Genomic DNA, 16,854 nt, shown 5'->3' with positions numbered 1-16,854 from the left:
TACATGTTACGTATCTAATTTTTTCCTCTTATTTACAAAATCTTATCCGTGCTTACAATTAATATATCGACTTATTTCAAAAGACAACGATTCTCGTACTGTTGTTAATATCCTATGATTCGCTATTATAATACCTATGGTATATTTGTTGACTTTTCACGATTCTTTTTTATGCTAACATCAATTTGGCACCGTAATAGAAAACTCTGTTTTAAAATTGAATACTCCGCGATCGGGAACGGTTGTTTACATGGTAAACCGAGAATTCTCATTCGCATCTAACATTATGGATACGGTCCATTTGGTGCTATAAATAAATGTTTCGAAGCGTTTGATTGATCAATCACACAGAAGAAAGAATTTTATTAATTGATCAATAAAAAAATGCTTCTAAGCATTTATAGCATCAAGTAGACCATAGCCATTATATGTATACATATATTAATTTTTTCCACGGTTCTCTAGTTAATATATCGATCTCAGACATGTAGATAACTATCAGTAATTGTATCGATTACTAAACGAGTTTGTGGAACTTTGCTATGGATTGTACCGCGCAGCGGTATATCGCTAGTTAGTTAATTAATTGTTTTAAGATACATGTTTGATGCACTCGAGTACATTTTCACTTTTCGTAAACACCGATAATATACATATCAATGTTTTTGACCAATTTCTAAGAGTAATATATCTTGTTTAAATAATATTTAAATAGTTTTTAAAAGTCTGCATGACGGTATCTTTTTAGACACATGTCGTAAAGTTTTCCAAGACATGACGACGACGAGAAGATATGATTCGACCCGATAGGATCGGAGAACCTTTAACTAGGGCAAAGTAAAAGCTTTCGATCTATCCATCGCGGAGCTTTAGAATAAAAAAAACTGCAAGAATTTACACTTAAACTGGACATTGTAGATTAAACTCATGCGAACAGGTCTCTCCTTAGACTAACACTGTTATATACAGAGTCAAGTAATATCATCATTTGTTTAATCAGCTTATTATCGCAGGCAGTTATATATTTATCAAATTACTTACGCACCCTTTGGGCCGATAGTTCAATATACAGTTTTTCGTCGTATATCCAATTAATATATTTAACAATCGTTCGTGCATCCTCACTACGCAATATTCTATTAAGTCAGATAACGATTATTCATTGATATTTTTTTTATTTACAAATATTAGAAATTTGCCTGTAATTATGATAAAAACATGACAGGAAGAAATAAAGTGTTTTTTTTTATTGTATTTAAGAAAAAAATCCAGCATTAATAAAAACTTAATGATAAATACATTTATTTATATGTACAAAGTGTCTTCGAATTTTCCGTACAAACTTTAGCAGTACGTTTTACAAGCTGATGTAAGAAAAAAAAATTATATATAAACATAGATCCAAAACTTTTACCGAAGTTTGCATTTCAAAATGTCATCTATGTCAATACAAGTTTGACATCGATGTAATTTTGAATTTATCATCTTTTTACGAAGAAATCTTTATCCACTAATCTTACTAGCAAGAAGGTTTCCTTACTAAAAAAAGAGTCCGGTTGCATTAATTGGAATTTTAGTTTAAAATGAACAAATAAGAATTTTTTTGCTGAATCTGTTATAATTTTAATTGAAATAACCAGAATTCTAATTGATATGATCAGCATTTTTTGTTTTATTCATTTTCAACCAAAAATTTTTTTCAATTTTCTATCTATATTCTTGCCGAAAAGGTAATTCAAACTTACATCATGTCAAACTTATACTGATATGGACGGCACTTTGAAATGCAAACTTATTGTCAGATAAAATTGTTTCTTACATATTTCATATTTCTGTTATAACTTTTTAATAAAGTTTTAGGACCTATGTGTTTATATAATATTTTTTTTTATGTCATAATCAACTTATAGAACGTACTGTTAAAGTTTGTACGGAAAATCTGGAAACATCCTGTATATGTATTTTTTTACATATGTCTTCTCGTAAAATAAAAAATAAGATTTTCGAGTTCTATGTTACTGGTAAATTATTATTCATTCAAAACAATTTTTTAGAAAAGTTCAAATATATTACTCAATAAAATTCCTAAAATCTATAAAATAAAATCTATATAATAAAATCTATAAAATAAAATATTACTTTATTGTTGTTGCCTGAAAAAATCTTTAGTAGCTTTTTATTGTAACTCGACTTAATCACGAAGACATCGATATACAGTCACAGAAAGTAGCTCACATGGTGCTAGGCACGTATAACGGATATTATATTAATATATGCACGCAATATCAACGATGTCTCTTTAGATTTCGCTGTATACAGGGTGTCCCATTTTAAATAATGCATTAAGATTTCTCGAAAACTATGATAGATAAGGAAAAATGTTTCAAACAAAAGTTGTATGGTTCGGAGGGGAACATAAGAAAGTATCATTGATTTGACCTTGGGTGGCGTCGCCAAGACCAGGTCAAGGTCACGTTGATTTTTTAAATGAAACCCCCTATTTTTCATTACATTTTCTTGTAGCTTACCTCGAGAGCTTTTCAAAACACTATAATAAATTATTTTTTCATTAAATATTTTTCGACTTATAAAGCTCGAAAGTTATAGTACAGTCGGCATTAGCATTACGCAAGTTGTTCAACCGACGGCTAAAACCTCTTGAATGTTGTTTAGGATCATGTCTTGGATAACATTGTCAAGATCAAGGTCATTGGAGATTATTCTTCTTATTTTCATTTTTGCACTAAAAATTCATTTAAAATTGAAAATAAGAAGTACAATCTCTAATGGCCTTGATCTTGATAAATGTTATCCAGAACATGATCCTGAACAACATTCAAGAAGTTTTAACTGTCACGCGTCGCTTGGACAACTTGCGTAATGCTAATGCCTCTGTACTGTAACTTTCGAGCCTTATAACTCGAAAAATACTTAATGAAAAAATATTTTATTATAATGTTTTAAAAAACTCGAGGTAAGCTACAAGAAAATGTAATGAAAAATAGGGGGTTCTATTTAAAAAAATCGATGTGACCTTGATCTGTCCTTAGCGACGCCATCTAAGATTAAATCAATAGAACCTTCTTATGCCCCCCTCCGAATCATATAACTTTTGTTTGAAATATTTTTCCATATCTACCATAGTTTTCGAGAAATCTTAATGCATTATTTAAAATGGGACACCCTGTATAATAATATTTTGTACAATCATTAATTAAAGAAATATTCTATTTTTCTCGGGGAAGCGAGATTCCGTGATCGCCCAATCATAACTCCCATACAGCACACTTTATCCTGAGGATATCCCAAATTGTCCTACATTGACAAAGCAATTCCGCGGATATCCCATCCGGAATCCAAAGAAAATATAAAATATCGTTAGATATCATAGGATATAATAGGATATCTTATTAATATCTTAAGATTTTTTTACGCATTAATGCTTGCACGCAGTGCATTGAGCAAAAAAACATTAACTTCATGGTTGAAACGGTGCCGTGTATTAGTGACTTAATGAAATGTAAGAAAGTTAAAAAGAAGACAATCAATAGATGAGCAATATAATTAGGCGTGATTTTTCTTAAAGTTCACAAGGTTGTCGGAAAACACATTATACATTCGACAGCGCAAATTAAAACTTGATTTTACATATATAATATTATTTACATAGAAAATAATATTTCCTATAATGATAAAATATACAATTTTTAAATTATTACATCTAATTTCTGGAATTAATTACAATTGCTGTATGCAGCGCTTCTTCAGTCTCCGCTTGAATCTTTTCATTTTCGTCTTAATTATATATAAAAAAGAAATATTTACGTGTAATGCGACAATATAACTATTACACAAATGTATAAAATAATGGAGCTTAAGTGAGAATATTTGCAATATGAAGTTTGAAAGAAATCGGAACTGTTTACATTTAATTTAAATCTTATTCGCGAGAATGAATATATATATAAATGACTTTTCAAAGCCGTTGCTTTCGCACACATTTAATAATATCGCGCGCTACATATAATCATGTTACATGTTACGTATCTAATTTTTTCCTCTTATTTACAAAATCTTATCCGTGCTTACAATTAATATATCGACTTATTTCAAAAGACAACGATTCTCGTACTGTTGTTAATATCCTATGATTCGCTATTATAATACCTATGGTATATTTGTTGACTTTTCACGATTCTTTTTTATGCTAACATCAATTTGGCACCGTAATAGAAAACTCTGTTTTAAAATTGAATACTCCGCGATCGGGAACGGTTGTTTACATGGTAAACCGAGAATTCTCATTCGCATCTAACATTATGGATACGGTCCATTTGGTGCTATAAATAAATGTTTCGAAGCGTTTGATTGATCAATCACACAGAAGAAAGAATTTTATTAATTGATCAATAAAAAAATGCTTCTAAGCATTTATAGCATCAAGTAGACCATAGCCATTATATGTATACATATATTAATTTTTTCCACGGTTCTCTAGTTAATATATCGATCTCAGACATGTAGATAACTATCAGTAATTGTATCGATTACTAAACGAGTTTGTGGAACTTTGCTATGGATTGTACCGCGCAGCGGTATATCGCTAGTTAGTTAATTAATTGTTTTAAGATACATGTTTGATGCACTCGAGTACATTTTCACTTTTCGTAAACACCGATAATATACATATCAATGTTTTTGACCAATTTCTAAGAGTAATATATCTTGTTTAAATAATATTTAAATAGTTTTTAAAAGTCTGCATGACGGTATCTTTTTAGACACATGTCGTAAAGTTTTCCAAGACATGACGACGACGAGAAGATATGATTCGACCCGATAGGATCGGAGAACCTTTAACTAGGGCAAAGTAAAAGCTTTCGATCTATCCATCGCGGAGCTTTAGAATAAAAAAAACTGCAAGAATTTACACTTAAACTGGACATTGTAGATTAAACTCATGCGAACAGGTCTCTCCTTAGACTAACACTGTTATATACAGAGTCAAGTAATATCATCATTTGTTTAATCAGCTTATTATCGCAGGCAGTTATATATTTATCAAATTACTTACGCACCCTTTGGGCCGATAGTTCAATATACAGTTTTTCGTCGTATATCCAATTAATATATTTAACAATCGTTCGTGCATCCTCACTACGCAATATTCTATTAAGTCAGATAACGATTATTCATTGATATTTTTTTTATTTACAAATATTAGAAATTTGCCTGTAATTATGATAAAAACATGACAGGAAGAAATAAAGTGTTTTTTTTTATTGTATTTAAGAAAAAAATCCAGCATTAATAAAAACTTAATGATAAATACATTTATTTATATGTACAAAGTGTCTTCGAATTTTCCGTACAAACTTTAGCAGTACGTTTTACAAGCTGATGTAAGAAAAAAAAATTATATATAAACATAGATCCAAAACTTTTACCGAAGTTTGCATTTCAAAATGTCATCTATGTCAATACAAGTTTGACATCGATGTAATTTTGAATTTATCATCTTTTTACGAAGAAATCTTTATCCACTAATCTTACTAGCAAGAAGGTTTCCTTACTAAAAAAAGAGTCCGGTTGCATTAATTGGAATTTTAGTTTAAAATGAACAAATAAGAATTTTTTTGCTGAATCTGTTATAATTTTAATTGAAATAACCAGAATTCTAATTGATATGATCAGCATTTTTTGTTTTATTCATTTTCAACCAAAAATTTTTTTCAATTTTCTATCTATATTCTTGCCGAAAAGGTAATTCAAACTTACATCATGTCAAACTTATACTGATATGGACGGCACTTTGAAATGCAAACTTATTGTCAGATAAAATTGTTTCTTACATATTTCATATTTCTGTTATAACTTTTTAATAAAGTTTTAGGACCTATGTGTTTATATAATATTTTTTTTTATGTCATAATCAACTTATAGAACGTACTGTTAAAGTTTGTACGGAAAATCTGGAAACATCCTGTATATGTATTTTTTTACATATGTCTTCTCGTAAAATAAAAAATAAGATTTTCGAGTTCTATGTTACTGGTAAATTATTATTCATTCAAAACAATTTTTTAGAAAAGTTCAAATATATTACTCAATAAAATTCCTAAAATCTATAAAATAAAATCTATATAATAAAATCTATAAAATAAAATATTACTTTATTGTTGTTGCCTGAAAAAATCTTTAGTAGCTTTTTATTGTAACTCGACTTAATCACGAAGACATCGATATACAGTCACAGAAAGTAGCTCACATGGTGCTAGGCACGTATAACGGATATTATATTAATATATGCACGCAATATCAACGATGTCTCTTTAGATTTCGCTGTATACAGGGTGTCCCATTTTAAATAATGCATTAAGATTTCTCGAAAACTATGATAGATAAGGAAAAATGTTTCAAACAAAAGTTGTATGGTTCGGAGGGGAACATAAGAAAGTATCATTGATTTGACCTTGGGTGGCGTCGCCAAGACCAGGTCAAGGTCACGTTGATTTTTTAAATGAAACCCCCTATTTTTCATTACATTTTCTTGTAGCTTACCTCGAGAGCTTTTCAAAACACTATAATAAATTATTTTTTCATTAAATATTTTTCGACTTATAAAGCTCGAAAGTTATAGTACAGTCGGCATTAGCATTACGCAAGTTGTTCAACCGACGGCTAAAACCTCTTGAATGTTGTTTAGGATCATGTCTTGGATAACATTGTCAAGATCAAGGTCATTGGAGATTATTCTTCTTATTTTCATTTTTGCACTAAAAATTCATTTAAAATTGAAAATAAGAAGTACAATCTCTAATGGCCTTGATCTTGATAAATGTTATCCAGAACATGATCCTGAACAACATTCAAGAAGTTTTAACTGTCACGCGTCGCTTGGACAACTTGCGTAATGCTAATGCCTCTGTACTGTAACTTTCGAGCCTTATAACTCGAAAAATACTTAATGAAAAAATATTTTATTATAATGTTTTAAAAAACTCGAGGTAAGCTACAAGAAAATGTAATGAAAAATAGGGGGTTCTATTTAAAAAAATCGATGTGACCTTGATCTGTCCTTAGCGACGCCATCTAAGATTAAATCAATAGAACCTTCTTATGCCCCCCTCCGAATCATATAACTTTTGTTTGAAATATTTTTCCATATCTACCATAGTTTTCGAGAAATCTTAATGCATTATTTAAAATGGGACACCCTGTATAATAATATTTTGTACAATCATTAATTAAAGAAATATTCTATTTTTCTCGGGGAAGCGAGATTCCGTGATCGCCCAATCATAACTCCCATACAGCACACTTTATCCTGAGGATATCCCAAATTGTCCTACATTGACAAAGCAATTCCGCGGATATCCCATCCGGAATCCAAAGAAAATATAAAATATCGTTAGATATCATAGGATATAATAGGATATCTTATTAATATCTTAAGATTAATATGAAATCCTAAAACATTTCCCTTTTATTTTAAATAACAATCACATATATGCACACGCATATATGTATATACTTATGATATCTCATGGATGCCGTCTAAGACGTCTGTGGAACCTCACACATGCGGACACTTGTACGTCCCTAGGGTATACGTTGGATAACTGAGATCATCCACGGATATCACAAGATTATCGCGATGTCCCAAAATGACATCTGTTGGACATTCCTAGGATAAAGTGTGCTGTGCGGGTTATAACCGTAATATATGTATTTATAGACGCTCAAAATTATCAGAGATATTAATTATAATAATTAATTAAAATAATTTAATTATAAATAATTTAATTAAACCACAAAAGACAACACAAATTGATGCTTCGCGATTCTTGATGTTTCTTGAAGTATTATGAATCAAATATAAGTTCGAATTTTATATAATAAAAAATCAAATAGAGTAAAAGAAATTGAAGAAATTTGCGGAGAAAGATAATTTAATGACTATATCCAAACTTACTTTCGACGATGTCAAAATGTCATAGAAATATTCGTTTCAAATAATATTAACTTAGATACATTAGATAAACAGTTAACAACAGTATTTTAGGCGTATCGTATATACATATGTACAACGCGCCAAGTAATTCTACAGAAACTGAATTAGTAAGACATTCGTATGTTTTGATATTCTCTGAAAACGATAATAACAGTTTTAACAAGTTGATAGATGTTGCCATCGTTTACGCTCTACGCTTACGAATGGCTTTGATAACAACACTAATATAGTCGCCGAATAACGCTTCGTCGAGTCTTTCTTACCTAGCAATTCTTATCGTGCTGCAAGTAAAATCATTTTGATTTTGGCTTCTTTGTACAAGAATCCCTGAGGGAAAAATTTTCGCTGAAATTATTCCATGTTTTGGAACATTTTTCTGTAAAATTTCAGCATTTCAGAAAAAATTTCGGTTCAATTTTTGCGATTTTTAGTTGAAATATTCATTTTTAGCAAAATTTCAGAAAAATTTCAGCAAAAATTTCAGAGAAATTTCAACAAAATTTCGGAATAATTTCAGTTGTTTCAATGATTTTTCAATATGTTAGCTGAAAAATTCACTTTCAGTGAAATTTCAGCAAATTTTCAGCGATTTCGCTGAAATATTTCAAAACGTGGAATAATTTCAGCGAAATTTTTTCACCAGGGAATGCGTTACTTGGGGTCGGTGTGATCTGTCTCTCTTTACCTCTCTCCCCTTCTCATTAAAACAGTTTATTATTAGGCGTATTCTCGATGTAACAACTACGTTGAGATGTGTTAAAAATCGATTCATCGTTGTCTCCGTTATAGCACTTTCACTGTATCTCGAATTATGTTCGAGTTGGCATTAATATTCTGTTTTTGCGAGGATCTATCTCCCCATTCGGTACATATTACTTTTACTTAAAATTAAGTTATGCAGACGTCCCTACGCTGAAATTGGAAGAGGGTAAAGTGTGAATTGGATTTGTACTTGACGTTTTTAATTTTATTGCAGCCTTTCTTGCAAAAAAGAATCTTGCTCACTTTTATATGGTCTTTTATGTGTTCTTGCATCTGAGGAACCTTTTAAATATATTAACGAAACTTACAATTAGCTAAAAGATTATTGTTAAAGAATCAAAATGTTCCATAAAAACAATTCTCTAAGTCGACGCTGTTCAGAGATATTTAACTGTTCAAAACATTGGACATATTTCGATATGATCGAAATATAAAATATCTCATAGATTATTGATTTTTTGATAACTTTACTTTTTGATACTTTTATATTAAGAATTATTTAAAGGAATTATATCATGTAAAAAATGATTTAATTCGATTTAAGAAATGGTTGACTTTTATGTGATCTTGATAAATCGAATTGCTGATTCTGGGGGGCTTTTTTTCAATAACGGATAAACCATAAAATATTCAGTCTATCATTCCTCAATTGATTAGTACGCGATTCATTACTATACGCGAAACATTCAAAATGGGCAAGGTTCTTTCAAGATATAAGATCCAATTTTCACTTTAAAACCAAATTGAAGATAAAAATGATGGATTTTTAAAAAAGACTGGATCACCGCGACCAAATTCTTGTTTCGATTATTTGCAACTGCAGTTGGCACTTCTACGTAATTGCTGTTACTATTATATAATTAGTATGCGTCTTGCTTCTACGACTGAGATTAACGCTATTGCTAACATTCGTATCCGTGATTCATCTTCAAGCGATAGGATGCGATAATTATTCGAATAATTTGATTTTATAGAATTTTAATATGTCCTAACACACTCATATCCGTTCATAATTAATCAACGTATATACACAGTATTCCAAAATCACTGAGTGAGTTTTAAGAACCTCCTTTGCGTGATTTCGAATAATATATAATTAGTTTGAGTAATTTAATTATTGCAGTACCATGTATTTCGATACCCGAACGGTTTTATCATATTGCGAATAATAAAAAATTTTGTTATTTATTTCACACAAATTTTCGAGAAATATCAAATATTTTATTGTTACAAATCCTCTTGTAAACGATAATCTCTTAATATTGATATAAATGAAATGATATGAATATACATCTTATCTATTGTTTTCACATCGAAATACGTGATACTTTCCGAGTTCCGGTCAATCTGAAACTCATATAAACTCTATCATATTGACACATACATATGTAGAAAAAAGGTCTTTGTTCGAGAGAAATGAATGGACCTCAAAAACTCACCCGTGTGATGCTGGAAACTTGCTGAATACCGCGAATACGGCGAAAGCGTGGCATTCGTGCGTCGAGGACAAAGCACGAAGGTTTACGAATAACTATACAAAATCGTAGTCTGAAAAAGGACCATTTTTTTTGGGTGACCAAATTGTGGTCGTCGAATATGCGTTTTTGTGTACGGTCGTAAATGTCACCCTTTGCACTCGAAATTATTCTGATAACTTCCTATTGTCAAAGAATTTATCTATTTAGTTTCCCCAGCTAAAAGAAGACACGGCAATTCAGAAATATTGTAGAAATTATCTAGTCGATGGAAGCTTTTTTCATTTTAATTTAGATTCATAAATTAAATTAAATTAAATTAACAAAAATTAGAATATTTCATAACTTAAACTCTTATTATTTAATTTATGATAAGGAAATATCCATCAGATTCAGTTATGTAGGGTATTTCTTAAGTACTGTTCAATATTTCAAAATATAAATATTTAAAAAATTGATTTTTAGATTATTTTATAAGGAAAAATTTATATGATTATATAGTCTCAAAGGTCTCACTTCAAATACATAATATTAAAAATTCTATATAAAATTATAATTTTTTAGAATTTTTAGCAAAAGTGTACTGCAATAAAATAATAAACATTTACTGAAAAATTTAATTTCATTCATTAGCATATTCAAGACACAGTAATGTGAAATATTATCTAAGCTTCGTTTCTACGTCATCGACTTTTTACAAAACGGCGATTATATATAAAAAATGAAAGTAATACCTTACCTATTTACTGGTCCAAGTTTCAAAAAGGAACTTCTTTTCATTTACACACACACATACACACACATACACACATTTAGCAGCTATTAAGAAAAAAATTATAATATTTTCTAGAATTTTGAACATCCTATATCTTTTGAGACCATATGTTCATATATGTTTATATATGAAAACTTCTCTAAAATAATATCAAAAATTCCTAAAGTACTAGACAGAGGTGTATTCAGAATTTTTTCAGGAGAGGGTTTTAATTCTGTTATTACATAAACAGTAATTTTTTAATTTGTTTACGTTAATGAATTGCTTTTTTGGATATTTTAGAGTATAAAAAGTCTCCTTCTCATTTCTGATTTTTGAATGGGAAAAATAGATTTTATGTATAAATCAAACTTTTTTTTTCCTGAAAGAAGTATAGATAAAATACTTTAGTTATTAAAAATGAAACAGGTAACTGAACGAAGTACTCATTAATATTTCAGTGCATATTCTATTTTTCAGCTCAAAAACTAGTTTGAGAAAATTTTCCTTATGTATCGGATTCTAGTAAGCAAATTGATAGCAAATTGTCGCCAAGTTCGCATCAAACTTGCTCAGAGTTGGTGACAAATTCGGTGCCATCTGTCAGTAATAAGCTCATGTTTTACTAGCAAAGCCTGCATATGTATGTATGTATATAACCAGACAGCAAATTGGTAACAAAAACCGAGCATAGCTTTGGTCGGTTTAGTTTTGGTTAGTTCTTGTTCTCAATTCTCTCAGGTTGTCAGTGAGCTTTGCACAGTTTTTTCGACAATTTGTTGTCATGTTACTTCAGTAAATGTTGTATATTTACTATCAATTTGCTGACATTATGGAATGTAACAGAATTTGCATTAAATTTGACGCTTTTTTGTCAACAAAATTTGTAACAAGCATTTGACAAAATTTATTTTTTACAGTCTTGGCTGACTGGAGATATTCTATCAAAGCTCAACTAACGGAAGTTTCAAAAATTATTTAGATAGTCATAACGACAAGGGAAAAAAATATTTTATGTGACAATAAAAAAATTACTCAGAGTAAAAAATAAAGTATTATTGTATTAATTAAAAATGAAAAAAGAATTAAAAATTTCGGGGAGAGGGGTTTGAATCCTCAACCCCCTTCTCATCTAGATATTATTATATCAAATTTTGGCAAGGAAAAACAATTAAATTATAAAAATTTTTACAATAAAAAATTAAACACTTATTGCCCAATTTATGGCTCATACGTTGTTCATAAGTTCATTGAAGCTCCTTGAAAGCTGGTTTTAATATAAGTATTTTAATAAGTTTTGTTTGAAAATACATTTTGCCCTTTTCTCTCCTGACTGAAATCCTGAGTACGCCATGTTTAACAAGTCCTCCGTATAATTCTGTATAACTACGTGAGTGCAAAGAGTTGAACAAGTGTTGTCAAATCATTTACATTTGGGAATATACAAAATGTCTGGCGGTCAGCTTATAAAACGTTGCGGCAAGATTGATGAGGTCCTTCATATTGGTCGGAAACTCCGTGAAGGATGCTGAAGGCGGAATCCATCGCGATTAGAGATGACCAAGTTTGAATACTACGAGGAAAACTCAGAAAAGGTAGGCGAGTCGCTATAGCTTAGAATCTGCTCCTCGTTCGGGCATGATTCTTCTTTCTTCGCACGCACTTCTACTCTCTCGGAGATGCTGCTGATCACGACTTCGTTGTGATCTCTCGGCTCGAGAAGGAAACAGAAGAGTATATGGATTAGAATTCGCCGTCTCGTAAATATGATATAGAGCCATAATGAACGTAATAAAGCATAATGATAAAGAGCGCTACAAACAATATAGCGAAAGAGATAGTAATGACGAAACTCCCTAGAAAACAAATTTTTGTTCTGTAACGCAACTATATACTGTGTCAAGTTAAATGAGCAATCATTGAATGTATGATCATAAATTTTCAATTCAAGTTCCTTGAGGATAGAAAACGAGGATAAAAAGATGATATCTTGGCGCTAGCTCTCACATAAGAAAAAAAGGATTTTTCGCGGACCAAGCTTTCGTAATTGAGCTAATGAGAGTAAGCTGAACTCGATTAGACCTCACTGTGAGGATATTATATGCTCTTTCAAAAAGCTGTTCAACCCGCCAATATCCTTGTGGAGATAATCCGCTATTAAAGGCGTGGAAAATCCATCACCTGATCAGAGTCGTGACGCGGCTCGGCCTGACTGGTTCGACTCCTCTCGCGCGCTTGGCATATCGCCAGGCTGATCGGCGCGGGCGGGCTGGCGGTGAGTTCCGGCAATTCCTGAACGGTCGACAGCTTGCGCTCCTCTTCGTCGTCATCGTCGTCGCCTCCGCCGCCGCTGCCGCCGCCGCCGCCGCTGCCAGCATCGCAGCTGCAACCGCCGCCGGCACCGCTGCCATCACCGTTGTCGTTGCCGTTGACATACACCTCCGCCTCGGTCCTCGCTCGATGCTCTGGACAGGGAGGGAGGTGTATGAGAGCGACCTAGCTAACGGAAGTTTCCTCGACCGACGGACTCGCCAGCGCCTGGGTCTCACCGTTCGCGTGCTTCCGCTCGTCCGGACGTCCCGCGCCTCCGCGGGACATCGGGGGGCTGCTACGCGAACCCGAGGTCACGCTCTGCATCGTCTGGCTGCGACCGCCGGCGAAGCGCATGCTGTACGCCGCGCGATTACCGCTCTGCATACCGCTCGTCTGTGAAGCCCGAATAGATTTTAGACATCATCGGACAGTCATTTAAAGAATAAAGGAAAAGGATTTTTAGCCTAATATTAAATTCCCTCGGGCTGTGTTTCCACAATGCGCACCAAGAACCATTACGCGCGGATTTACCAAGCGCACAATAAGCATCTCGATTAATGGATTGGAAATTCGTTGCTCAATAAATTCCACAAATAGTGCAGTAACTTACGCTAAACATCAAATTGATCAAATCGTTAGAGTTAGCATAAGCCTTTACATCAATTTCAATCCGACATTTATGCGCCTTCGTGCGCACCGATGCATCCAGTCCAATTCGGTATAACATTCACAATTAATTCTGCAACGTTTGAACACAGTGTCCACGTTCACTGGTCTGTGCCTGACTCGTGCATGCTTTCTCTCCTAAAGATATAGATTTATAGAGACTCGATATGCTTTCGCAATTGTACTTCAATAGAGCGTATCACGCTCATTACTTTATTGATGGATATTATTTACAAAGAAGCCCAGATTTCCGCACGTTTAATCTCAAAATAGTATTTGATGATTTAAATAAATAAATAAGAAGACCTTACGGTGCGATTTCCTAAACGAATTATGTAGTCAAATTATTATAGGACAAATTAGTTTCTTCATCGTACTTTCATTTTGAAGAATAAATTTTATTAATAAATTCTATGATATATAAACACACGCGAGATAATCATTCTATATTTAAATATTAGTATTATATAATTAATTTCAATAGTTTCTTTCCTTGTTTTATCGAATACTTTGTCGCGTGCTGATTCTCATGATGGAACATGGGAACCAACACAAATAGCTTCAATGACGGAATTTGTTCTGATTTAATAATTAATATCCAGGAATTAGCCGACCGTAACATTAACAAAAGATGGTATTTTGAAGAGAAATATGTTCATACCATAGAATTGAATCGGTAATTTGCACGATATTGTGCTCTATAATCAATAAACCGTTTATAATAACGAACCTCAATGTATGTGTAATTAACTGTAGCATTAAATTAAAGTTTGTTTCGACATACTTGTTGTGCAGAGAAAAGATTAATAGGATAATAGGTAGGAATTTTTACTTGCGAGAGGAAGAGAAAGCGATAATTTGAACGAGTATAGATATACAGCAAAAGCTAAATTGAGTTTTCACAGGAAAGTTACTCTTTAAAATCTTTATCAAAGGACTTAGCGGAATAAGTAACGGTAAAAATGCCCTCACGACTTTTAGGGTTAACCTTTTTTTCTAAGGTTACTCATATAACAAGACGCTTACATATCAAATTTTAGATTTCGATATGGAAACCTGATCAAGTTAGAGCGAAAAAACGATTTTTTACAAATTTACGAATTTAATTTAGTAAAAATTCAAATAAAATTCTAAAAAAATTCCGAAAAATTAGTTACTCCAAAATACTAATGAAAATTTTTTAAAAATCTTTTTCAATGCGAATTTCAATTCTGAAAAAAATAAAAATAACTTTTAAACATTTTTTTCACCCTGATTCCGTTAATCGACCATCTTAAAAACATTTCATGTCAATTTCCGTTCAAAAAAAAAAAAACTGCCTAAAAAATATATATTTTTTAGATTTTTTCAAAAGATGGGCCACATTGAGAAAAATTAAATTATATTTTTTCGTTAATTTGATGAAATAATGAGCAATCGTCTTTATCAGCTCTCCAATATTTTATTTATCTATAAAATTCTTTCTCTCCATATTAAAATATTTTGATGAACACAAATTGAAAGTGACATGTTCATTTTTCGATCATTGGATTGAAAGACAGTTATTTTTATTTAATTAATTACGAATTACATTTATACGTTAGGCTATCGTTTTTAAAAAATAAGAAGGGGGATATCATAACTAGATCAACTTGCTTCACACCGCCGATAAAGGGTTCTGTGATACCGAAACGTTCGGTTTTACATTTAATGTTAAAGTGAATTTATTTTGAACAAATTAGAATTTTTGCTTGCTCACAATTGTTGGCCTTTTATTAATTATTATAATTACATTTATATTCTGATACACAGTTATTATATATTATACTAATACATATATCATACAGGGTGGCCCACGTAAAGTGTTACAAGTTAATAACTCTAAAAATATTTGTCCTATCAAAAAGTTGTTCATGAGAAAGTTTCATATATTCGAGGCGCCTTTCTAACTGCGTAAACAAAAATCCACCGCCGTCCCTCCTTGAAAAGGGGCGGAGGGTAACTTCAAAGTTTCAAATGGGACCACCTATAAAATGTTACATATTTGGATTTTACGGGGAAAAACAAGTAAACTTTGTCTGAAACATTTTTTTGGAAAATGCTCGTATCAAAAATTATAAACATTTAAACTTTAATGTAGAGAGCATTGAAATTAATGATAAATTAAATAAGACGCATAGTTTTTCGGTTTTTTTTATTTTATTAAATGTTCGAACTGTTGACCATTAACATCTAAACACTTACCAGGTATGTAAATATGAAACCAGAATTTTGTTATAGAAAATACACGTTTATTACATGAAAATGATAAAAAATATTTTATTCGAAGTATTGCCCATCGCTATACATTTTTCCCATCTGTCTGACAATTTGTGGATGCCACGCCAAAAAAATTGTTGCTCTTTTGAGCCAAACCAGTCATCTAGCCATTTTCGTACATCTTCGTAAGAAGTGAAGCACTGCTGAGCAAGTGCGTGTCCCATCGATGCAAATAAGTAGTAATCGGACGGAGCCAAGTCTGGTGAGTAAGCCGCATGCAAAAGTATTTCCCAACCAATCGTCTCAATCGTTTCCTTGATCAGTTTTGCTGTGTGTGATGGTGCATTATCATGAAGCAAAATCACTTTGTGTTGCCTTTTTTGATATTTCGGTCGTTTTTCACGCAAAACTTGATTCAAATTGATCATTTGTTGTCGGTAGCGTTCAGTACTAACGGTTTCGCCAGGTTTTAATAGCTCATAATAGATCACACCTTTCTGATCCCACCAAACACATGCATTGTCTTCCGTCCATAGCGATTTGGCCTTGCAGTCGATGTCGATGGTTCGCCTGGAGTTACCCATGATCTTTTACGCTTAGGATTCTCAAAATATATCCACTTTTCATCGCCA

The 16,854-nt window shown here is 31.8% G+C and overlaps 1 protein-coding gene across 1 annotated transcript in view; it reads right to left on the bottom strand.

The window, feature by feature from the left end:
• Positions 1–13,501: 13,501 nt before the first annotated feature.
• Positions 13,502–16,854, bottom strand: part of LOC108720634 (metabotropic glutamate receptor 8) — a 179,929-nt gene continuing 176,576 nt past the window's right edge. Inside the window, exon 16 of the mRNA XM_018444757.1 lies at positions 13,502–13,711. Coding sequence (XP_018300259.1) covers positions 13,502–13,711 — 210 coding nt within the window. The remainder of the gene's footprint in view (positions 13,712–16,854) is intronic.

Source organism: Mycetomoellerius zeteki, unplaced genomic scaffold (genome assembly GCF_001594055.1).
Source record: "Mycetomoellerius zeteki isolate Tzet28-1 unplaced genomic scaffold, Tzet1.0 scaffold154, whole genome shotgun sequence".
Taxonomy (NCBI): Eukaryota; Metazoa; Arthropoda; class Insecta; order Hymenoptera; family Formicidae; genus Mycetomoellerius; species Mycetomoellerius zeteki.
This window is presented reverse-complemented; position numbering and strand designations above follow the sequence as displayed.